At 37.8% G+C, this 26904-nt stretch overlaps 1 protein-coding gene across 1 annotated transcript in view; it reads left to right on the top strand.

The window, feature by feature from the left end:
• Positions 1-26904, top strand: part of LOC128648364 (B-cell differentiation antigen CD72) — a 318955-nt gene that overhangs the window by 155066 nt on the left and 136985 nt on the right. Inside the window, exons 4-5 of the mRNA XM_053700961.1 lie at positions 12745-13056; positions 13850-13995. Of these exons, the coding sequence (XP_053556936.1) occupies positions 12745-13056; positions 13850-13995 (458 nt within the window). The remainder of the gene's footprint in view (positions 1-12744; positions 13057-13849; positions 13996-26904) is intronic.

Here is a 26904-nt window from a genome sequence, read left to right as displayed (position 1 = left end):
CCACTTGTTTTGTGTCCTTTACTGCTGAGACATGTGGTGATCACACAAATAAAATCACAGTTTCACTTATGTATATTCCCTGGTTGTTGTCCCTCAAAGTGTGCACAGCTTTTTAGCGTTCTATGTGTGCTTCCACATGTATTTCTCCCCTTTATATGGTATGGTTTCACAGTCTTTAAGGTTAGCAACAATCTGAATGTGTCCCACCTCTGTGGCCTCTAATGTCAGAGTCTGCTGTTTTTCCTCTCTCCTTTTATAGGGGTATGACAACTAGGCCTTTTCCTCCCACTCACTCCCTTATACACAGCGGTGTAAATGCTGCTGTGTCACAAATTTTACAGCCCAAATGTCCGTGTCTGCCTTGCTAACTCTTCAACCTCCTTTAATCTATGTTGTCTCAGCCAGGGTTAATGTAAAAATCTTCTGCTCCCCAGCGGGTATATACCGCTTTCTCTTGCTCTGTGTCCGTCTTCCCCAGTATTAGTGTCGCACTTACTTTCTCATGCACATCGCTTGTAACTCCCGGTGCAGTTTAGTTCCACCGTTTGGTCCTTACTTTACCGCCACGCAGGGTCGTTTCCCTCAGCTCTCATGGGGCGTGATTTTACTCCGCTTGTTAGGTACTCTGAGTGGCACTGACCTTTACTGTTTGCTTTCAGGCTCAGAGCTATTGCAGGCTTCTACTCCGTTCATCCGCTCTCTAATGGCGGCTTCCTGCTGCTCTCATGCTGTGCCGCTCTTGCCCGTGACAGCCTAATTAAGTACTCTCGGCTTGTATTTGGTACCTCCAGGTTGTTGGCTCATGGTCCCAGCTGGATCATATAATGAATTCAAGTGTTATATCTAATTATAGGCATGCTGGCTTACGGAGCTATGGGTTTATGCTGCCATCTTAGCAGCGTCCGGCTCCGCCCCCCGTAACTGTTACTTTTTAATATGCCGTGCCATTTTAATACCTCGCACTCCGGCCGGCCACTTCAAAACTCATATTTTTTGTCAGCTAATGCTTTGAACTATTCTCTAATCGGCACTTTAGCTACAATAAAAAGTGTTATATGGCTTGAGTAATGACTGAAGAACAATTCCAAACCGTAGGCTCACAAAAATTATTACTTTTGAAGTAGGAGGCGGGGGTGTGGGTATTAGAATGGCACGGTTATATTAAAAAGTAAGTTAAAGAGCATCTTCATCAGAAGTGATCAGTTAAAGTCCCAGTAAAATATAATTTAGATTCCGGACCTGATTTTCAGACACATAAAGTTTACCATAACTTAACCTATTGCAATCTGAATCCATCCTAAACAGTGATTTATAATCTGTATCTTGGTTCTTGGTATGATGGGCAGACTTAAAAAAGTCATATCAGGACCCCAACATTTACTAATAGTATGTAGCAAGGACTTTCTTTCAATGTTTGATTCTAGATCACACTCACCTATAGTAATTGTCACTAACATTACAAGCGTCTTCATAATGAGTTTTAAATGACTTCTAAAGGAACCATCCTCACCACTACTAAACCATCTGAATCTAATTTGTATGTTGTCATGATGGGCATATTGGGCACAGTTGCTAAATTGCTATATTGTCACATTTGATCTTTTCTTTGACACATTGTTTTTTACAATATGTATTTTTAATGGTTGCAAAAAGCACTGTTTCCATTTTGACATGATCAAGATTGAGACTATGGCCTCTAGTTATCAACGTGTCTACTTACCTGCCATTGCCGGCCCCAATACGCCCACCTAAGCTCGCCTCACATCGCCGCCACGGACCTGAATACGCTCACCAAAGTTATTAAAAAAGCTGTCCAAAAGCCGCGCACCAAGTACGGGGCGATGAGCAGTGGACTGTGATAGTTATCACACATCGATCTCGCTGCTTTTCAGCTTTTCTACAGCTTTATTAATACCCCTGTCACTAAGCACTCACACTATACTATACTGTTCTACCCCCTATACCGGCGCCCCTGGAGCCCCCCGCAACTCATTAAAGTTATTACCCCTAAACCGCCGCTCCTAGACCCCGCCGCAACTATAATAAATGTATTAACCCCTAAACCGCCATTCCCGGACCTAACCCCTAAACCGCCATTCCCGGACCCCGCCGCAACTATAATAAATGTATTAACCCCTAAACCGCCGCTCCCGGATCCCGCCTCCACCTACATAATACCTATTAACCCCTATCCTGCCCCCCCTATACCGCCGCCACCTATAATACATTTATTAACCCCTATCCTGCGGATCCCGGACCTCGCCGCAACTAAATAAATTGTTTAACCCCTAAACCGCCGCTCCCGGACCCCGCCACCACCTTTATTTATCTAACTAACCCCTAATCTGCCCCCCCCCTACACCGTTGCCACCTATAATACATTTATTAACCCCTATCCTGCCCCCCCTATACCGCCGCAACCTATAATAAAATTATTAACCCCTAAACCTAACACTAACCCTAACACCCCCCTATCTTAAATATTAATTTAATAAATCTAAATAAAAATTACTCTTATTAACTAACGGCTAGATTTAGAGTTTTGTCGGTAACGACCCGCGTAGCTAACGCTGGCTTTTTTCTGGCCGCACCTTTAAAATAACTCTGGTATTGAGAGTCCACAGAATGGCTGCGTTAGGCTCCAAAAAAGGAGCGTAGAGCATATTTAACGCAACTTCAACTCTCGATACCAGAGTTGCTTACGGACGCGGCCAGCCTCAAAAACGTGCTCGTGCACGATTCCCCCATAGGAAACAATGGGGCTGTTTGAGCTGAAAAAAAACCTAACACCTGCAAAAAAGCCGCGTTCAGCTCCTAACGCAGCCCCATTGTTTGCTATGGGGAAACACTTCCTACGTCTGCACCTAACACCCTAACATGTACCCCGAGTCTAAACACCCCTAACCTTACACTTATTAACCCCCTAATCTGCTGCTCCGTAAACCGCCGCTACTTACATTATCCCTATGTACCCCTAATCTGCTGCCCCTAACACCGCCGACCCCTATATTATATTTATTAACCCCTAATCTGCCCCCCACAACGTCGCCTCCACCTGCCTACACTTATTAACCCCTAATCTGCCGACCGGACCGCACCGCTATTATAATAAAGTTATTAACCCCTAATCCGCCTCACTAACCCTATAATAAATAGTATTAACCCCTAATCTGCCCTCCCTAACATCGGCGACACCTAACTTCAAACATTAACCCCTAATCTGCCGACTGGAGCTCACCGCTATTCTAATAAATGTATTAACCCCTAAAGCTAAGTCTAACCCTAACACTAACACCCCCCTAAATTAAATATAATTTAAATCTAACGAAATTAATTAACTCTTATTAAATAACTTATTCCTATTTAAAGCTAAATACTTACCTGTAAAATAAACCCTAATATAGCTACAATATAATGAATAATTACATTGCAGCTATTTTAGGATTAATATTTATTTTACAGGCAACTTTGTAATTATTTTAACCAGGTACAATAGCTATTAAATAGTTAAGAACTATTTAATTGTTACCTAGTTAAAATCATAACAAAATTACCTGTAAAATAAATCTTAACCTAAGTTACAATTAAACCTAACACTACACTATCAATAAATAAATTAAATAAAATACCTACAATTACCTACAATTAAAACTAACACTACACTATCAATAAATGAATTAAATACAATATCTACAAATAAATACAATGAAATAAACTAACTAAAGTACAAAAAATAAAAAAGAACTAAGTTACAAAAAATAAAAAAATATCTACAAACATTAGAAAAATATTACAACAATTTTAAACTAATTACACCTACTCTAAGCCCCCTAATAAAATAACAAAGCCCCCCAAAATAAAAAAATGCCCTACCCTATTCTAAATTACTAAAGTTCAAAGCTCTTTTACCTTACCAGCCCTTAACAGGGCCCTTTGCGGGGCATGCCCCAAAGAATTCAGCTCTTTTGCCTGTAAAAGAAAAATACTACCCCCCCCCCAACATTACAACCCACCACCCACATACCCCTAATCTAACCCAAACCCCCCTTAAATAAACCTAACACTAAGCCCCTGAAGATCTTCCTACCTTATTTTCACCTCACCAGGTATCACCGATCCGTCCTGGCTCCAAAATCTTCATCCAAGCCCAAGCGGGGGCTAGACATCCATCATCCGACGGCTGAAGAAGTCCAGAAGAGGGTCCAAAGTCTTCATCCTATCCAGGAAGAAGAGTAGATCCGGACCGGCAACCATCATCTTCCAAGCGGCATCTTCTATCTTCATCCGATGAGAATCGGCTCCATCTTGAAGACCTCCATCGCGCGATCCATCCTTCTTCTCCGACGACTAGACGACGAATGACGGTTCCTTTAAATGACGTCATCCAAGATGGCGTCCCTCGAATTCCGATTGGCTGATAGGATTCTATCAGCCAATCGGAATTAAGGTAGGAATATTCTGATTGGCTGATGGAATCAGCCAATCAGAATCAAGTTCAATCCGATTGGCTGATCCGATCAGCCAATCAGATTGAGCTCGCATTCTATTGGCTGATCGGAACAGCCAATAGAATGCGAGCTCAATCTGATTGGCTGATTGGATCAGCCAATCGGATTGAACTTGATTCTGATTGGCTGATTCCATCAGCCAATCAGAATATTCCTACCTTAATTCCGATTGGCTGATAGAATCCTATCAGCCAATCGGAATTCGAGGGACGCCATCTTGGATGACGTCATTTAAAGGAACCATCATTCGTCGTTCATTCATCGGCCAGGATGGATGTTCCGCGTCGGAGGTCTTCAGGATGCTGCCGCTCCGCTCCGGATGGATGACGATAGAAGATGCCGCTTGGATGAAGACTTCAATCGGATGGAAGACCTCTTCTGCACCGCTTGGATGAAGACTTCTACCGGATGGAGGACCTCTTCTTGGTCCGCTTTGATGAACAATTTGGCTCGGCTGGGTGAAGACGACTCAAGGTAGGGAGATCTTCAGGGGCTTAGTGTTAGGTTTATTTAAGGGGGGTTTGGGTTAGATTAGGGGTATGTGGGTGGTGGGTTGTAATGTTGGGGGGGGTATTGTATGTTTTTTTTTACAAGCAAAAGAGCTGAACTTCTTGGGGCATGCCCCGCAAAGGGCCCTGTTCAGGGCTGGTAAGGTAAAAGAGCTTTGAACTTTAGTAATTTAGAATAGGGTAGGGCATTTTTTTTATTTTGGGGGGCTTTGTTATTTTATTAGGGGGCTTAGAGTAGGTGTAATTAGTTTAAAATTGTTGTAATATATTTCTAATGTTTGTAAATATTTTTTTATTTTTTGTAACTTAGTTCTTTTTTATTTTTTGTACTTTAGTTAGTTTATTTACTTGTATTTATTTGTAGGAATTGTATTTAATTAATTTATTGATAGTGTAGTGTTAGGTTTAATTGTAGGTAATTGTAGGTATTTTATTTAATTTATTTATTGATAGTGTAGTGTTAGGTTTAATTGTAACTTAGGTTAGGATTTATTTTACAGGTAAATTTGTAATTATTTTAACTATTTTAGCTATTAAATAGTTCTTAACTATTTAATAGCTATTGTACCTGGTTAAAATAAATACAAAGTTACCTGTAAAATAAATATTAATCCTTAAATAGCTATAATATAAATATAATTAATATTGTAGCTATATTAGGATTTATTTTACAGGTAAGTATTTAGCTTTAAATAGGAATCATTTATTTATTAAGAGTTAATTAATTTCGTTAGATTAAAATTATATTTAATTTAGGGGGGTGTTAGTGTTAGGGTTAGACTTAGCTTTAGGGGTTAATACATTTATTAGAATAGCGGTGAGCTCCGGTCGGCAGATTAGGGGTTAATAATTGAAGTTAGGTGTCGGCGATGTTAGGGAGGGCAGATTAGGGGTTAATATTATTTATTATAGGGTTAGTGAGGCGGATTACGGGTTAATAACTTTATTATAGTAGCGGTGCGGTCCGCTCGGCAGATTAGGGGTTAATAAGTGTAGGCAGGTGGAGGCGACGTTGAGGGGGGCAGATTAGGGGTTAATAAATATAATATAGGGGTCGGCGGTGTTAGGGGCAGCAGATTAGGGGTACATAGCTATAATGTAGGTGGCGGCTCTTTGCGGTCGGCAGATTAGGGGTTAATTATTGTAGGTAGCTGGCTGCGACGTTGTGGGGGGCAGGTTAGGGGTTAATAAATAAAAAAATGAATCGAGTGTCGGCGATGTGGGGGGACCTCAGTTTAGGGGTACATAGGTAGTTTATGGGTGTTAATGTACTTTAGAGCACAGTAGTTAAGAGCTTTATGAACCGGCGTTAGCCCAGAAAGCTCTTAACTACTAACTTTTTTCTGTGGCTGGAGTTTGGTCGTTAGATTTCTAACGCTCACTTCAGCCACGACTCTAAATACCGGAGTTAGAAAGATCTCATTGAAAAGATAGGATACGCAATTGACGTAAGGGGATCTGCGGTATGGAAAAGTCACGGCTGAAAAGTGAGCGTTAGACCCTTTTTTGACTGACTCCAAATACCGGCGGTAGCCTAAAACCAGCAATAGGAGCCTCTAACGCTGGTTTTCACGGCTACCGCCAAACTCCAAATCTAGGCCTAAATTAATCCTATTTAAAACTAAATACTTACCTATAAAATAAACCCTAAGATAGCTACAATATTACTAATAATTATATTGTAGCTATTTTAGGATTTATTTTTATTTTACAGGCACATTTCAATTTATTTTAACTAGGCACAATAGCTATTAAATAGTTATTAACTATTTAATAGCTACCTAGTTAAAATAAAGACAAATTTACCTGTAAAATAAAAACTAACCTAAGTTACAATTACACCTAACACTACACTGTCATTAACTAAATTATTCCTATTTAAAAATAAATACTTACCTGTAAAATAAACCCTAAGATAGCTGCAATGTAATATATAATTACATTGTAGCTATTTTAAGATTTATATGTATTTTACAGGTAACTTTGTATTTATTTTAACTAGGTAGAATAGTTATTAAATAGTTATTAACTATTTAATAACTACCTAGCTAAAAGAAATACAAAATTACCTGTAAAATAAATCCTAACCTAAGTTAAAATTAAACCTAACACTACACTATCATTAAATAAATTAAATTAATTAAATTAATTAACTACAAATACCTACAATTAAATACAATTAAATAAACTAACTAAAGTACAAAAAATAAAAAAAAAACTAAGTTACAAAAAATAAAAAAATATTACAAGATTTTTAAGCTAATTACACCTAATCTAAGCCCCCTAATAAAATAACAAAGCCCCCCCAAAAAAAAAATTAAAGTTAACAGCTCTATTACCTTACCAGCCCTTAAAAGGGTCTTTTGCGGGGCATGCCCCAAAGTAATCAGCTCTTTTGCATGTACAAACAAATACAACCCCCCCCAACATTAAAACCCACCACCCACATACCCCTACTCTAACCCACCCAAACCCCCCTAAAAAAAACCTAACACTAACCCCCTGAAGATCATCCTACCTTTAGCCGTCTTCAGCCAGCCGACCACCGATGGAACAGAAGAGGACATCCGCAGCGGCCGAAGTCATCATCCAAGGGGCACTGAAGAGGTCTTCCATCCGATAGAAGTCTTCATCCATGTGGCGTCTTCAATCTTCATCCATCCGGAGCGGAGCCTTCTTCAAACGAGCGCTGCGGAATCTGTTGGCGCTCTACAAATAACCGATAATAATAATAATAATAACGAGCCAACGCGGAGCCATCCTCTTCCAACGACGCCTACCCGACGAATGGATATTCCTTTAAGTGACGTCATCCAAGATGGCGTCCCTTGAATTCCGATTGGCTGATAGGATTCTATCAGCCAATCGGAATTAAGGTAGGAAAAATCTGATTGGCTGATCCAATCAGCCAATCAGATTGAGCTCGCATTCTATTGGCTTATCGGAACAGCCAATAGAATGCAAGCTCAATCTGATTGGCTGATTGGATCAGCCAATCGGATTGAACTTGAATCTGATTGGCTGATTGCATCAGCCAATCAGATTTTTCCTACCTTAATTCCGATTGACTGATAGAATCCTATCAGCCAATCGGAATTCGAGGGACGCCATCTTGGATGACGTCACTTAAAGGAATATCCATTCGTCGGTAGGCCTCATTGGAAGATGATGGCTCCGCGTTGGCTCATTTGAAGAAGGCTCCGCTCCGCTCCGCTCCGCTCCGGATGGATGAAGATTGAAGATGCCGCATGGATGAAGACTTCTATCGGATGGAAGACCTCTTCAGCGCCCCTTGGATGATGACTTCGGCCTCTGCGGATGTCCTCTTCTGTTCCATCGGTGGTCGGCTGGCTGAAGACGGCTAAAGGTAGGATGATCTTCAGGGGGTTAGTGTTAGGTTTTTTTAAGGGGGGTTTGGGTGGGTTAGAGTAGGGGTATGTGGGTGGTGGGTTTTAATGTTGGGGGGGGGTTGTATTTTTTTGTACATGCAAAAGAGCTGATTACTTTGGGGCATGCCTCGCAAAAGGCCCTTTTAAAGGCTGATAAGGTAATAGAGCTAGAAAGGAGGGGTGAGGGAGGGCGCTAAAAGCCACAGATATCAACACTAAAGGTTAAGTAAAATATATATTTTAAACATCTGTACATATTATCAAAAAATATCGAAGGGACGTCTCCCTTTAAACAGTTATGGGTATATAAAATGTTATATAACACAGATTGCTCTAGGTATCAAACAGGTATTTCTAAAAAACAGACTCCAATCTTAAAAAAAAAAATTCTGATTCAAATATTATAAAATTATCCAACCACAAGATGTTAAAAAACTGCAGAAAATTGTAGTGTTAATGATCACTGTAAAAAATGCTTGTAGCAGATACACATAAAAAGAGAAACAATGTCTCTGGATATAAGATGAAAACTGTATCGTATTGTTGCTCCGTGAGAAGGGAGATACCGTCTCTATGTTTAAAAGTTCCTGTGGATAATATATAAGAGGCAGTGTATGTAGCTCAAATATAAAAATACCGAAGTGGACCAAACAGTCTCATATGTCCAAAGTTAATATTAAAAATGCCCATATATCTATATACAACAATATCGTTTCCTTAGGTTGCTGTTTTAGCAAAGCATATCTTTCTATTTTCCTTATGTGGGATATTAGGCACTTCTTATGGATATACAGTACATTACCCTTGTCTCCTATTATTTTTCTTTGAAAAAGCCCATAGAAGGGTGAAACGCGTCGACTGTGTGGCAGTGTAAACAGTGTGATACATTGCTTTATATATCTACATTTTCATCATTTGTTTTTTATAACCCGGGTTATTCATTGCATCAGAACTTTTATTGTCTGCCATTATCCTGAGTTCTGTGTTTGGAAGAATTATCTTATACCCAATACAGTTTCCCCTTTTCCACCCTGCGTGCATAAGCACTAAGTGCAGGACTCATCGTGAGGACTCAATGTGAGGATTTCCACTATACGGCTAAAGAACAGCGGATGGATCGGCTCTCTCTCTAACCGGAACGTCTTTGGTGACGTCAGACGCCGGAAAATTCCAATCCAACCTGCTCGAGGAAAAATACGGAGCAACGAGTGAATCCAACCTCGCTAATAGGAGACAAGGGTAATGTACTGTATATCCATAAGAAGTGCCTAATCTCCCACATAAGGAAAATAGAAAGATATGCTTTGCTAAAACAGCAACCTAAGGAAACGATATTGTTGTATATAGATATATGGGCATTTTTAATATTAACTTTGGACATATGAGACTGTTTGGTCCACTTTGGTATTTTTATATTTGAGCTACATACACTGCCTCTTATATATTATCCACAGGAACTTTTAAACATAGAGACGGTATCTCCCTTCTCACGGAGCAACAATACGATACAGTTTTCATCTTATATCCAGAGACATTGTTTCTCTTTTTATGTGTATCTGCTACAAGCATTTTTTACAGTGATCATTAACACTACAATTTCCTACGGTTTTTTAACATCTTGTGGTTGGATAATTTTATAATATTTGAATCAGAATTTTTTTTTTAAGATTGGAGTCTGTTTTTTAGAAATACCTGTTTGATACCTAGAGCAATCTGTGTTATATAACATTTTATATACCCATAACTGTTTAAAGGGAGACGTCCCTTTGATATTTTTTGATAATATGTACAGATGTTTAAAATAAATATTTTACTTAATCTTTGGCTTTTAGCGCCCTCCCTCACCCCTCCTTTCTATCACTGTGCACTTTAGACAATAGAAGGGATATTGTCTATCAAGGGAGGTGTGTGATATCCTTTGGCCTAGCGCACCTTAAACCCACCAATTTCTAAAGGTAATAGAGCTGTTAACTTTTGTAATTTAGAATAGGGTAGGCATTTTTTTTATTTTGGGGGGCTTTGTTATTTTATTAGGGGGCTTAGATTAGGTGTAATTAGCTTAAATTATTTAATTGTATTTAATTGTAGGTATTTGTAGTTAATTAATTTAATTTATTTAATGATAGTGTAGTGTTAGGTTTAATTTTACCTTAGGTTAGGATTTATTTTACAGGTAATTTTGTATTTCTTTTAGCTAGGTAGTTATTAAATAGTTAATAACTATTTAATAACTATTCTACCTAGTTAAAATAAATACAAAGTTACCTGTAAAATAAATATAAATCCTAAAATAGCTACAATGTAATTATTAATTACATTGAAGCTATCTTAGGGTTTATTTTACAGGTAAGTATTTATTTTTAAATAGGAATAATTTAGTTAATGATAGTGTAGTGTTAGGTGTAATTGTAACTTAGGTTAGCTTTTATTTTACAGGTAAATTTGTCTTTATTTTAACTAGGTAGCTATTAAATAGTTAATAACTAGTTAATAGCTATTTTGCCTAGTTAAAATAAATTGAAATTTGCCTGTAAAATAAAAATAAATCCTAAAATAGCTACAATATAATTATTAGTAATATTGTAGCTATCTTAGGGTTTATTTTAAAGGTAAGTATTTAGTTTTAAATAGGATTAATTTAGTTAATAAGAGTAATTTTTATTTAGATTTATTAAAATAATATTTAAGTTAGGGGGGTGTTAGGGTTAGTGTTAGACTTATGTTTAGGGGTTAATTAGTTTAATATAGAATGCGGCGGTATAGGGGGGGCAGGATAGATGTTAATAAATTTATTATAGGTGGCGACGGTGTAGGGGGGGCAGATTAGGGGTTAATAAGTTTAATATAGGTGGCGGCAGGGTCCGGGAGCGGCGGTTTAGGGGTTAAACAATTTATTTAGTTGTGGCGGGGTACGGGATCGGCAGGATAGGGGTTAATAAATTTATTATAGGTGGCGGCGGTATAGGGGGGGCAGGAGAGGGGTTAATAGGTATTATGTAGGTGGCGGCGGGGTCCGGGAGCGGCGGTTTAGGGGTTAATAAGTTTATTAGAGTGGCGGTGGGCTCCGGGAGCGGCGGTTTAGGGGGTAATACATTTATTTAGTTGCGGCGGTGTGGGGGGGGCAGATTAGGGGTGTTTAGACTCGGGGTACATGTTAGGGTGTTAGGTGTACACACTTCCCATAGGAATCAATGGGATGTCGGGCAGCAGCGAACATGAGCTTTCGCTATGGTCAGACTCCCATTGATTCCTATGGGATCCGCCACCTCCAGGGCGGCGGATTGAAAACCAGGTACGCTGGCCCGGAATAGTGGTGAGCGTACCTGCTAGTTTTTTGATAACTCCAAAAAGTAGTCAGATTGTGCCGAACTTGCTTTCGGAACATCTGGAGTGACATAAGAATCAATGTGTGACGGACTGAGTCCGGCGGATCGAAGCTTACGTCACTATATTCTACTTTTGCCGGGCAGCAGGGCTTGATAACTTAGGCGAATCAGCCTCGCCACAAATACGCTGCGGAATTCCAGCGTATTTGAGGTTGACGGCTTGATAACTAGAGGCCTATGGGTTTATATTGAAAGGACTTATGATTCTTCTTACAATATATTGTAACACTGTTGAAACAGTTAAGCTTGAATGGTTTAGAATAGGTTCCCTGGAATTCACAATTGTGTGATCTCATTTTAAAGCTGTCTATGAAATTACTGTACTGTAAGTAGCAATTACAACAAAGAGACTGTGATGTAGAGTCAAACAAAGAATGAGATTACTGCACAACATTTGTTGATGTTGCTGTCCTAATGTGACTTTTCCTGCAGATACCGTTAGTTGCATAGGATATAACATACTCAACACATCTACATATGTATATGAACCTATACATATGTAAATATGTGTCATGTGCACTTTATACAGCCTCTACAAAAGTGATAAATAGAGCTTTAAGGAATCAATACCATGCATATTACTATATTTCTACAATGTCTCCTGTGGTCATTGTAGAGTGTTTTGCACTTGTGCAAGATCATAGACTGTTTCCAAATAGCCTCTGTGGAAAACTCTCCTGAAAATGGATTGTGATTTGCGAGAATTTTTCAGCCTCATAGTTAAAAAAAAAAAAAGGCTTTTAGCAAGGAGCAGAAAATGTGATAGCGGCTACAGAAATTGCAAAAAACACGCCATTGTGATCGCATCAAATCGAAAAGTGGCCTTTTGAGCTGATAGATTGTGATCGACCACCTGATTAATAAACAGAATAAAAAAATGTAACATATAATGATGTGAACAAAACAACGCTGTGTATAACCAACAGGCTTCTGACCATATTTTGTCTTTTAGATGTTAAGGTCTCCAGTGAATTACAGCAGTTGTCTGCTATTAAAGACAAACTGTCTGACAGAATACAGAGCATGGAGCGCACACTAGGTGACACTGATGTGACACTGACCAGGAACAATCAGGAACTAGAGCAAGTACTGCAGAATCACAGTGACACCAGCAAAACCTTACTGCAGTGTCAGCAAACAGCCAGAGAGGCAGCACAGAGTCTGCACGATCTACAGGCTACAAAGGAGGAAATCCTGCAGGAAAAAGAAAGTATTGCTCAGACGCTGAGGGACAAAGAAGAAGAATTAAAAAGAATTGAGGAAGGTAAAGTCTCCTCATTGATACTAAATAACTAGCTTAAAGGTAGCCTTTCTTTTACAGAGCAGCAATGCACTACTGGGAGCTAGCTTAGCATGCAAGGTGAGACAATGAAAAGAGACATATATGAGCAACCACCAATCAGCAGCTAGCTCCCAGTAGTGCATTGCTGCTCCTGAGCCTACCTACATATGCTTTTCAACAAAGTAAACCAAAAGAACAAAGTAAATTAGGTAATAAAAGTAAATTAGAATCATGAAAATTAAATTTTAACATTAATGTCCCTTTAATAATATTAACTGTGCTAAATCTGTTCTCATGTAACGTTTTCTTATACAGGAGTATATACCTCTGTGTATTCTCACATCTCCCTTTAATGGGTATAAAATACTGCACTATATGATTGCACTATTGCTTGAGTATAGCTGTGTTTATCTCCTGCACAAGGATTAAACACATAGTTAAATTAAGCTCCAGAATGCAATGCAATACTGGGAGCTAGCTGAGTATATCAGGTGAGACAATGACAAAAGGTATATGTGTGTAACCACCAACCAGCAGCTGAGCATATGAACATATTCTTGTCATCACAGGATACCAACAGACCATAGTACATTTTCATATAAAAGTTAATTTAAATATGTTTAAAAACAACATACTTATCTGAATTAGTAACGTTTCATTTTGACTTAACATCTAAGAATTCAGTACTATGAAAATATATATAAATGTTACACATAATAACTTTAGGCAATACTGAGCATGTGTGATTATACACATTCTTTTTATGTTTCCTAAGGTTATTGCCCTCAGGGTTGGCGGCTATTTGATAAGAGATGTTTATACTTTTCAAAATCAGAAAAATCCTGGGCTGACAGTGTAAAGGATTGTGAAAGCAAAAACTCTACTCTTCTTGTCGTTGAAATGGATGACACGGTTACTAAGGTACGTAACTAAATATAGAGCGTGCCAATACACAGCACACATATAATAATATAATAATATGTCATTTTAGAGACTTTTTTTCTGCATACTTAAAGCTGAAAAGTTTATTGCCATTACCTCTAAGTTTAACTAATCTCAAGCTGCATAATTGTTGAAAAAAAAGGTATCTACCGCCCTGAAAATGTCACACACAAAAAAGCCAATTCAGATAAACTTTCAAAACAAAAAACAAATTGGCAAAGCTCTTCACCAGCATCCCCTCACCATGTAAATGAACAACCTATCACATATAAAGTGATAGAGACACTTATAGAACAAGTCAAAACATGTATAAAGGAGGAATGTGCTGACCTAAAAAAGGATATTACTGATCTGGGGAATAGGGTCGATTCACTGGAAGAACATGAAGTGATCATATCCCAGGACATTGCAGAGCTTTATTCCAAGGCCCACCTACAACATCAGTATATAAATGATCTAGAAGATAAAATTGACAACATTGAGAACCGGTCGCGACAAAGTAACCTCAGATTCAGAGGTATACCTGAATCAGTCCAAACCTCTGACATCCAAACTTATCTTCTGGACATGTTCTCTGATTTAGTTAAAACCAATGACTCTATATTCCTGGAATCATTCTGGATAAGGCAAACTTCTCACTTTGCCCTAACCGGCTGATGGCCAACCTCCCAGAGATATTATTGTGCAATTCCAGCACTATCAACACAGGGAACTGATCTACACATATGCTAGAAAACATCAATCCTTCTCATTTCAAGGCTCTCGCATACAGATACTCCAAGATTTATCTGCAAGAATGCTCCAACAGAGAAAGATTTCTCAGCTCTAATCTCCCACCTTTGCTCACTGAAAATTCCCTACCGTTGGGGATTCCCAACAGCAGTCACAGTAACAAAAAATAAGAAACAATTTGAATGCAGTTCTGTGCAGGACATTTCCCAATTCTGCAAGGCAATAAACATCCCACCTCCAGACAACAAACTTTCTACACAAAATCCTAAATCTACTGCCATATTAGATGCTCCTAAGCCACAAAGAAGAACAGGAGCTAAACTCTCCTCTAAACAATACAAGCGGAGTCAGCTCTATCCGACTGATCAAGTAAAGGACCTAGCATGAGGTTTGAATAGATATTGAGGGTCTATCCCTTACTGGTTTATTTGCTACCCAGACTGAAGACTAAATAGTCCTTTGTGGACATTAGGCCTTTTTTTTCTTTTCCCTATAAATCAGTTATGACATATCCAGCAATTAAAGTTAATTTAAATGTTAGAAATATGTTTTACTCTATATCACGGTATATGATAAAACCTTTGTTCTCATGCCAGTTAACGTTTTGCAATAGCAGATTTTACATTTCCTTTCTTATGCATAACATAGGATAAGATTAATTACAAGCAATAATTATCTAATAGGAATATATGAATAGAGAAAATAATTACCTGGGAACTCCTGCATATACATTTGTTTCTTCTCTCCTTCTTTTCTCAGTTTACAGAGCAGTTTCCCATTTACCCTAACTTACATAACTGCTATAGAACTAGCATTCCTTTTACCTTCTGTTTAGCTATGTTATATTTGATATTTCTTCTAACGTAATGGGGCCTATTTATCATATGTCTGTCGGACCTGATCTGACACTGCTGATCAGGTCCGACAGACATCGCTGAATGCAAAGAGCAATACACTCTCCGTAATCAGCATTGCTCCAGCAGTTCTTGTGAGCTGCAGGTGCAACGCCACCCCCTGCAGACTCACGGCCAATGGGCTGCCAGCAGGGGGGTGATTTCCAGCGATTCCTGTCCGCCTCATCAGAGCAGGCAGACAGGGTTATGGATTATCACAAGAAAAGACAATGGCACTACTCGTAAGTAATAAACGTTCCCCTTTAAATTTTTATAATAATATATTAGGGATTGGTGCTTGTACTGGTCATAAATTTTACAAAAAATCAGTAGAGAACTGATAGAAGAGTACAAATGTAGCACTCATGAACGTTAAAGAAAGATATATGAGGAAAATTAAAATATAACTTTTACTATATATTATTTTTAAATTGTATGTATACCCCCAGTTCTTAATAATATATAGTAAAAGTTATATATATGAAGACTCAGCAGAAACACGGGCCCACAAGCTCCTTACAGAGCTTGATAAATGGGCCCCTATATGTTAATGTTTACAACTTTCAATATTGTAGCTGTCATCATATACAGCATGAAACACACTTGGATCAGATTGATCATTCGGCCCTAACACATCTATTAGTAAGGAGATTCATTTTCTACAATCTTATAAAGTGCTATTTAACTACTCTAATCACTTCATATACATCTCCTTCTCCCTGATTCCCTTGATCTAACAAACCAAACCCTACATCCTCCCCAATCCCCACCCAAATAGATACCTCAAGCCAGATATCAATACCGCTGATTACACACCTGCTTTTTGTTACAATACTAGCATAATGAAACACCACATATACGACGGACCAGTAAATATAGCTACCCAAAATGTCAAAGGGTTCCTCTCTGCAGAGAAAAGATCAATAGCTTACCATCATTTCCATAATAGAGTTATTGACGTTCTTCTACAAGAAACCCATTTTAGGAAATTTAATGAACCCAAATTAGTTACTAGGTACTATGCCTGACACTACATAAGCTCAGGACCACATAAAAAATGGGTTTTGCATCTTATTTAAACGAAACACCCCTTTTGAATAAATACAGTAATATAATGATAAAGAAGGCAGAATTATGATTCTAGTAGGCCTCTATTATGGCAATCCCATAACTATAGCCAACATTTATGCCCCAAATAAACCAACCCCCTCATTATTTTGCTCAGTAACAAATGTGCTCCTAGACATCTCCAAAGGCCAACTCATCCTAGAAGGAGATCTTAATTTCCCTATGGATCCTACACTTGACACCTCAACAGGCAAATCGTACATTCATACCTCTCAACTTAAAAACAACTGTACGCTTTTACAAGCTCTAACTTTACATGACACATGGAGGACTGTTCACACTACCAAGAAATATTTTACCTTTCTCTCCCACCCCCAACAGACGTATTCCCGACTGGACTGAATATTATGTGACCAGACATTTTTGACAAATATTAAACATTCCAAAATATCACACACCTCATGGTCTGACCACAGCATGGTCATAACAACATTTATTTGGTCGACTAAGCTCTGCGCAAAATCTAATTGGATACATAGAGGCCCATTTATCAAGCTCCGAATGGAGCTTGATGCCCCGTGTTTCTGGTGAGCCTTCAGGCTCGCCAGAAACACATTAAGGTTACACAATTAGTAGGGGGAGCAGACTTATGTTAGGCAGGTAATTCTATGAAAAAAAATGTTTTCTCTGTAATAGGGTGTAAATTACACAGTCAAAATATTTGTACTAAAAAGAATTAAACCTGTCACAGATGCCCCAACTGAGAACAAATAACAACTAGAGCTTAATTGTAAAAAAGTATACAATTTGGTAAAAAAGAGGTAGGCTCTGCGAAAATAATTATTAATAAACTCTGCAAAACTGATATAAATTAGAGAGGATATTATTCCATAACATTCATACTAATAATCTTTATTGAGATAACTAGGAATAATCATTCATACATTAGCATAAGTTGAATTAAAAACACTTCAACCAAGGGTTAATAACGATGTGTCTGTTAAAGTAATATACTAATATATTCAGCCGGTAAATTGTTATCAAAGGTAAACTAAGCCCTTACAATCCGAGGGCTGATTTAGAATTGCTCCTATATTTTATAGCTGCTAGGCTGAGACTAACATAAATGAGTAACAGATACTGATTTTACATGACCTTGGTAAGCAAGTTAAAAGAAACAAGGAGAGACAGAGCTACTCCTAGGACCCCTGACGCGCGATTTCCAAAAAACACTTCCTCAGAGGGGGTGCGGGCCACTGCTAGTGTACGTTATTTAAGTCCCCCCCTCAGAACGTGATAGGAGCCATATGGTATCATGCTGCCTTGGTGTGAATAATAGTCAGATGTGCCTAATATAAGTGATTGTAATAATAGTGAACCATATAGTGTCACTAAGAGAACTACTCATATGTCGAAACAACGACTCCTGTGTTAGATGTGAATATTAGATAGACAAGTATAATGAATGGAAAGTTAATACCTAATATTTTTGCCTATATAACTACTAGATTCACCCATATAATAAGCTAATAAAATAATAAAAAGTATCGCCTATACAGTATGTGAAAATATCCAATAGTGTGCACAAATTTTGTACGTGCTGGCTCCAAAAAAAATGTCCACAGTGCTAAAAACAAACACAAAACCAAAACCAACATATATAGAAAAAATTAGAACTCCATACAGGGTAAAAGAAACCTTAGAGAAACCAAAACCAACATATATAGAAAAAATTAGAACTCCATACAGGGTAAAAGAAACCTTAGAGTCCAACAAACAATGTATCTGGTCGATAAATCCCACGGCTGCAATACTTCTTCCAGAAGCTTGAAGGCAGTTCAAGCAAAACAGGTCTGTAGATAAAATGAAAATGAAGAAGGCACCACAATAGTGTGTATCAGTTTGACAATGACTCTGCACACGCACAGTATGAACCGTACTTACGAGATAGACAGCACTTGATAAGTGCCACAAGAGCCTCCTGGACCATTAACAGCTGTCCAGATCGCTGTCCTCCCGCAAAGACCGCAACTCTCCTGCTAAAATGAAAAAGAATATGGTGCCACAATAATGTGTATCAGTTTGACAATGACTCTGCACACGCACAGTATGAACCGTACTTACGAGATAGACAGCACTTGATAAGTGCCACAAGAGCCTCCTGGACCATTAACAGCTGTCCAGATTGCTGAACTCCCGCAAAGACCGCAGCTCTCCTGCTGATGATAGTAATACGGATTCCCGTGTTTCTCGGATCAATACTTACCTATGAAACAAAGGCTTTTTTTGCTTGAGGCCATCTCATTAGTGTTAAAACACAATTCTTTTGTGTATCAAGAACAATTCTTTTTACAGATCAAGGGAACGGCCATGGACACCAGATTAGCGCCTAGCTTCGCTAAATTATTTATGGGGTTATTTGAAGAGTAATATATTTACAACTCGCCCCTAGGGGCAAGTCTGGTGTTCTATGGCCGTTTCATAGATGACCTTTTATTTATTTGGGATGGTTCTGAATCATCAGCCTTGAAATTCATAGAGTCACTTAATCAGAACAACATGGGACTGACTTTTACATCTAAAATAAGTTTAGATAGTATTGATTTTTTAGATTTGTTACTATATTGGGACAGAGAAGGTCGTATTTCAATGAAAACTTATTTTAAAACAGTAGACACCAACAGCTATGTCAATTTTAAAAGCAATCATTATAAAGCTTGGAAGAGAAATATACCTTATAATCAATTTTCTAGAATACGCAGAAACTGTACGGGTTTAGATTTATTTGATGAACAAGCTGAAATCTTGAGATCTAGATTTCTTGAGAAAAAATACCCTAAGGAACTGGTTGAGGAGGGTTATCTGAAAGCCAGAAATAAGGATAGGTCGGAATTTTTTAATAAAGTTGATGAGAACAATGCCCTCAAACAGGATTCAAAGACTAAGAATAGTCAGAGTAATAACCTTAGGTTTATAACGAAATACACAACCAACCATGGTAAGATTTAGAAAATACTCCATAGGCATTGGTACATCAAAATGATTCCATTCTTAAAAATCTCATAGATGAACATCCAGTTTGTACATTCAAAAGAGCACCTTCTTTAAAGAATAAATTAGCCCCTAGTAAGGTTGTAATGAACAAATATAGAAAAAATACACCTTTAAGAGTGAGTAATTGGCTATCAGGCAAAAAAGGATTTTATAGATGTAACCGATCAAATTGTGGCCTGTGTGCCTATACCACAGGGGATAGGTTCAAATTTAAGTCCTTTTCTACAAAGGAGGAATTCAAAATCACCACTTGTTTTTCTTGTGATTCCTGCTTTGTAGCCTATTTATTGGAGTGTAAAGGTTGTTTACAGTATATAGGGAGAACCTCCAGACCCCTGAAAAAAAGATGGGGGGAGCACAACAGAAATGTGAAGAACTCCTTGATGAACCATAGTGTGCCTAGACATGGGGTATGCTGCCATGAAGGCCAGACCGATATCTTTAGTATTTTTCAAATAGAACATATTATTCCTAAATGGGGTAGGAATAGACTAATCCATCTGAGACAAAGAGAAACTTTTTTGGATTTGGAAAATGAAGTCTTGAGAATTTTCTCACTTGATGTATTTGAGAGGGTTGTTTAGGGAACTTTCTAGGAAAATATATTTTATTAACACTAGGAGTATACATTGTTATATTATGATAATTTAGGGATATATATTATATTACATTATATATATTTTATGTATATATGAATTGTACAGATATATTATTTTGTATTTTCTATATTTTTTACGTGTATATTTCATATTTTAGATATATTTTTTTATGTTTGATTTATTCGATATATATTTTTTAATCATTGTATTAATTTTTGTAAATGCATGAGAAAATCTTGGTCTTGCACAAGTGAATGTAAAGTGAATAGCCACTTTGTTCATATTTGGATTGGATCGTTAGGACATTTTTTTGCTGTATGCGGTCATTTTAATTAATGAAAATTATTTTCATTGTACTTGTTTTATATATATTATTGTAACTCAGCTAAAAGATATTTTACACTTGCCCATAACAACTATCGTTATGCCAAGAGGTTTCAGGTTACTGCTAATGATAGTTCCGTGATTTCCATTTACTTGTTGACAATCTCTATATCTGATCCAACCAGATTATAGAAAGTACATTCATAAATTATTATTTTTTATAAGTCATCTGTAATGGTGTGTAGGATCACTATTACACAATATGATGTTTTGGGTTTTAAGATATATTAGTAGCAAGCATTTTAACCTTATAATATGGTTTTTTTATTGGTTATCATCCAAGCCTCATCAGAAAGTTTTTTAATGACAAGCCCCTATTTTTGATCCAATCACACTTGAGCCGGTACACTTCATTTACCTGATTGGCTTGGCGTATACATTTTTTCACGCATGTGCCCTGAGCAGCACTAGACGCCGTTTGGGGCCATTTAAAGCTGTGATTGTATAATGGTATTTTATACACCTGATGAAGCGGTCCTGGTGACCGGGAAACGCGTTGTGGAACTGATTTGATTTGTTTTAAATAAATCTACTTTTTAATATTATACATCACGGCCTTGACAAACTTTTAATTGTACATTGGAGGATACTTGGATATAGTTGTCTTTATTCCTATATACAGCCGAACAGCTGATAAATTGAGACTACAGTTTTGCTAGCCCCTTGGAGGGGCGAGAAACACGGGAATCCATATTACTATCATCAGCAGGAGAGCTGCGGTCTTTGCGGGAGTTCAGCGATCTGGACAGCTGTTAAAGGTCCAGGAGGCTCTTGTGGCACTTATCAAGTGCTGACTATCTCGTAAGTACGGTTTATACTGTGCGTGTGCAGAGTCATTGTCAAACTGATACAAACTATTGTGGCACCCTCTTCTTTTTCATTTTAGCAGGAGAGTTGCAGTCTTTGTGGGAGGACAGCGATCTGGACAGCTGTTAATGGTCCAGGAGGCTCTTGTGGCACTTATCAAGTGCTGTCTATCTCATAAGTATGGTTCATACTGTGCGTGTGCAGAGTCATTGTCAAACTGATACACACTATTGTGGCGCCTTCTTCTTTTTCATTTTATCTACATATCATGCTGCCTTGCAATTGGTTCTAAGGTATGTCTGACAAAGACATAATCAGGTGTGGAGAAGCATTACACCTGATACATGACGCCATTATGGGCCTGAAATGTAAGGCGGAATCTTATAAGTCAGTCAACGAATCCAAACGGACTAAAGTCCTAAAGTCATAGGGAGGTGTGTATGTTGAATTACAGCATATCATACTGTTGAGTTTATTGTCTGATCATGTTTACAAACGGGGAATCTTACCATGAATACAAATGTGCTAAAGTTATATTAACGGCGTGAATATTATATTGCAAGAAAAAAGGAAATTTGCTGAATAGTATATGTTATCTTCCGTTATTCCATAATCGAATGCTCTATAACAATATGCGGTGTATAATCAAATACAAGTTGCCAATATATGGACATGTATATGTATCTTAATATGATTCATTATAGACATTACACATAGAGCTGATATATAAAAGGGAGTAATGGAATCAAAGAATGCTCTTAACCTAATATCATATGAAGATGTTGTTGCGATCATGGTATGTGTAATCCGTTGCCATTAATAAACATAGAAACATAGATATTGACGACAGATAAGAGCCATAGGCCCAGCAAGTCTGCCCGACCTTACCTAACAGTATAAACTTATCTAGTTCGTAGGATAGCCTTATGCTTGTCCCATGCATTTTTAAAGTCCCCCACAGTGTTTGTTGCTACTACCTCTTGAGGAGGTTTATTCCATAAATCAATCACTCTTTCTGTAAAGAAGTGCTTCCTCAAATTACTCCTGAATCTACTACCCTTTAGCTTGAGCTCATGACCCCTTGTTCTTGAATTTTCCATTTTATGTAAAATACCCACAGCCTCAGTTTTACTAAACCCTTTAATGTACTTGAAAGTTGCTATCATATCACCTCTTTCCCTTCTCTCCTCTAAGCTATACATATTTAGGTCATTGAGCCTATCCTGGTAAGTTTTATTTTTTAGACCATGTACCATTTTGGTAGCCCTCCTTTGCACAGATTCAAGTTTGCTAATATCCTTTTGAAGATATGGCCTCCAGAACTGTACACAATACACAAGATGAGGCCTAACTAATGATCTATAAAGTGGCATAAGAACCTTACTATTTCTGCTGCAAATACCTCTACCAATACATCCAAGCATTCTGCTAGCCTTACTCGCTGCATTACTACATTGTTTACTAAGTTTTAAATCATCTGAAATAATAATTCCCAAGTCCTGTTCCTCGTCTGTAACAGTCAGTAAAGTGTCATTGAGTCTGTAATTAACATTTGGATTTTTCTTCCCTAAATGCATTATTTTACACTTTGCTGTGTTAAACTTTAAATCCCAGTCGTTTGTCCAATCCTCCAATTGTTGTATATGACTTCTCATTTTGTCTACCCCCCTGGAACATCCACTCTGTTGCAAATTTTTGTATCATCTGCAAAGAGACATACTTTCCCCTGTAGCCCTTTGCTGATATCGCAGATAAATATGTTAAACAAAACAGGCCCCAGAACTGACCCCTGAGGAACACCACTAGTAACAGCCTCCTCTGCTGAATGAACTCCATTTACTAAGACACTTTGTTTTCTGTCCTTAAGCCAGCATTCCACCCAGTTCACAATTTTTGAATCTAGACCAAGGAGATACAGTTTGTGAATTAGTTTATTGTGTGGGACGGTGTCAAATGCTTTGCTGAAATCTAGATATGCAACATCAACTGCTCCACCCTTGTCTAATACTTTTGTTACATAATCAAAGAAGTCAATTAGATTAGTCTGACATGATCTCCCTGAAGTAAAACCATGCTGATTTTGGTCCTCTAAATTGTTTGTCTTTATGTAAGTCATAATTCTTTCTTTTAAGAGGCTTTCCATTAATTTCCCTACTACTGAAGTTAAACTAACTGGCCTGTAGTTGCCAGATTCTTCTCTACTGCCCTTTTTATGAAGAGGTATTACATTTGCTATTCTCCAATCATCTGGGACAGCTCCTGTTAATAGTGACTGGTTAAACAGATCAGTTAATGGGACAGTTAGCACTGATCGAAGTTCTTTTAAAACCCTTGGATGAATATTATCAGGACCCACTGCCTTTGTAACATTTATTTTTGATAATGCTAAAAAAACCTCATCCTCTGTAAAAAGATTACTGTTAAGCTTGTTTCTATTTTTCGTAGCATCCCTTAATGTAGACATTGTATCTTCACAATCTTTAGTGAAAACATTCAATAGAATGCGAGCTCAATCTGATTGGCTGATTGGATCAGCCAATAGGATTGAACTTGATTCTGATTGGCTGATTCCATCAGCCAATCAGAATATTCCTACCTTAATTCCGATTGGCTGATAGAATCCTATCAGCCAATCGGAATTCGAGGGACGCCATCTTGGATGACGTCCCTTAAAGGAACCGTCATTAGTCGGGAGACAACGGAAGAAGAGGATGGATCCGCGTCGCCTGCTTCAAGATGGACCCGCTCCGCACCGGATGGAAGAAGATCGAAGATGCCGCTTGGAAAAGATGTTTGCCGGTCCGGATGTCCTCTTCTTGCCGGATAGGAGGAAGACTTTGGAGCCTCTTCTGGACCTCTTCAGCACCGGATTATGGATCGCCAACCCCCGCTTGGGTTGGATGAAGATCTTGGAGCCAGGACGGATCGGTGATACCTGGATGGTGAAGACAAGGTAGGAAGATCTTCAGGGGATTAGTGTTAGGTTTATTTAAGGGGGGTTTGGGTTAGATTAGGGGTATGTGGGTGGTGGGTTGTAATGTTGGGGGGGGGGTATTGTATTTATTCTTTTACAGGCAAAAGAGCTGAACTTCTTGGGGCATGCCCCGCAAAGGGCCATGTTCAGGGCTGTTAAGGTAAAAGAGCTTGTAACTTTTTTAATTTAGAATAGGGTAGGGAATTTTTTATTTTGGGGGGCTTTGTTATTTTATTAGGGGGCTTAGAGTAGGTGTAATTAGTTTAAAATTGTTGTAATATTTTTCTTATGTTTGTAAATATTTTTTTATTTTTTGTAACTTAGTTCTTTTTTATTTTTTGTACTTTAGCTAGTTTATTTAATTGTATTTATTTGTAGGAATTGTGTTTAATTAATTTATTGATAGTGTAGTGTTAGGTTAATTGTAGGTAATTGTAGGTAGTTTATTTAATTAATTTATTGATAGTCTAGTGTTAGGTTTATTTGTAACTTAGGTTAGGATTTATTTTACAGGTAAATTTGTTATTATTTTAACTAGGTAACTATTAAATAGTTCTTAACTATTTAATAGCTATTGTACCTGGTTAAAATAATTACAAAGTTGCCTGTAAAATAAATATTTATCCTAAAATAGCTACAATGTAATTATAATTTATATTGTAGCTATATTAGGATTTATTTTACAGGTAAGTATTTAGTTTTAAATAGGAATAATTTAGTGCAAAATATTAATTTTTCTTTAGATTTATTTAATTTCCGGTCGTCAGATTAGGGGTTAATAATTGAAGGTAGGTGTCGGCGATGTTAGGGAGGGCAGATTAGGGGTTAATACTATTTATGATAGGGTTAGTGAGGCGGATTAGGGGTTAATAACTTTATTATAGTAGCGCTCAGGTCCGCTCGGCAGATTAGGGGTTAATAATTGTAGGTAGGTGTCGGCGACGTTGAGGGGGGCAGATTAGGGGTTAATAAATATAATATAGGGGTCGGCGGTGTTAGGGGTAGCAGATTAGGGGTACATAGGGATAACGTAGGTGGCGGCGCTTTGCGGTCGGAAGATTAGGGGTTAATTATTTTAAGTAGCTGGCGGCGACGTTGTGGGGGGCAGGTTAGGGGTTAATAAATGTAATACAGGGGTCGGCGGGGTTAGGGGCAGCAGATTAGGGGTACATAATTATAACGTAGGTGGCGGTCGGCAGATTAGGGGTTAAAATTTTAAATCGAGTGGCGGCGATGTGGGGGGAGCTCGGTTTAGGGGTACATAGGTAGTTTATGGGTGTTAGTGTACTTTAGGGTACAGTAGTTAAGAGCTTTATGAACCGGCGTTAGCCAGAAAGCTCTTAACTCCTGCTATTTTCAGGCGGCTGAAGTTTTGTCGTTAGAGCTCTAACGCTCACTTCAGAAATGACTCTAAATACCGGCGTTAGGAAGATCCCATTGAAAAGATAGGATACGCAATTGACGTAAGGGGATCTGCGGTATGGAAAAGTCGCGGCTGAAAAGTGAGCGTTAGACCCTTTAATCACTGACTCCAAATACCAGCGGGCGGCCAAAACCAGCGTTAGGAGCCTCTAACGCTGGTTTTGACGGCTACCGCCGAACTCCAAATCTAGGCCTAAGATTTATAGCCGGAACCACTTCTACTATGGTGGACCACAAGGATACACAAAGTCTGTAACAAATGAAATCTACATAAATGTGTGTACTCTAGAATTAAGATACTTTGAGGAGTAGTAGTCTGTCCTTATACAGGACTATTTTAATATAGATATTGTAATAAGATTAATATTCATTATAAAATTATATGTATTCCTTCATATGTCTGTTTTATACTGGCTTAATCAGATCAAATTTCACTACGAACTCGTCAAGATAATGTTGTTTGAGAGTGTCATACAGTACTATTGAATATCCACACCTATCTACATTATTTTATCAAATATTCTAGTAATCAGACATAATATAAGAATAGTGTTTTTTCAAACAATATGAATTATTGTTTGTTGTAAATCTTACATGTAACAAGTGTTAATTCCTATATATATATATACTTATATTATGAGAGTTCAATATCATAGCAGAAGTGTATAATATATAGAGTGATATATGCATATGCAAAATATTTGTACAAATCACAAATAGCTCCTCCACACAGAGTAGCTAAGTGTAAGATTATTATTATGACATATAAGAAGTGAAACACTGAATAACTGTGAATAAACTATTGTGGTGATACGAGTCAAATACTCATATAAAGTAATATCAAAGTGAAAAAGTGATAATGTGAAATAAAGTGAAGCTGAACATTATTAACTATTACCAAAAAAGAACATGATTCACTTGAGTAGTATAAGGTTTATATATACCGTATATACAA

Source organism: Bombina bombina, chromosome 2, assembly GCF_027579735.1.
Source record: "Bombina bombina isolate aBomBom1 chromosome 2, aBomBom1.pri, whole genome shotgun sequence".
Lineage (NCBI taxonomy): Eukaryota > Metazoa > Chordata > Amphibia > Anura > Bombinatoridae > Bombina > Bombina bombina.
This window is presented reverse-complemented; position numbering and strand designations above follow the sequence as displayed.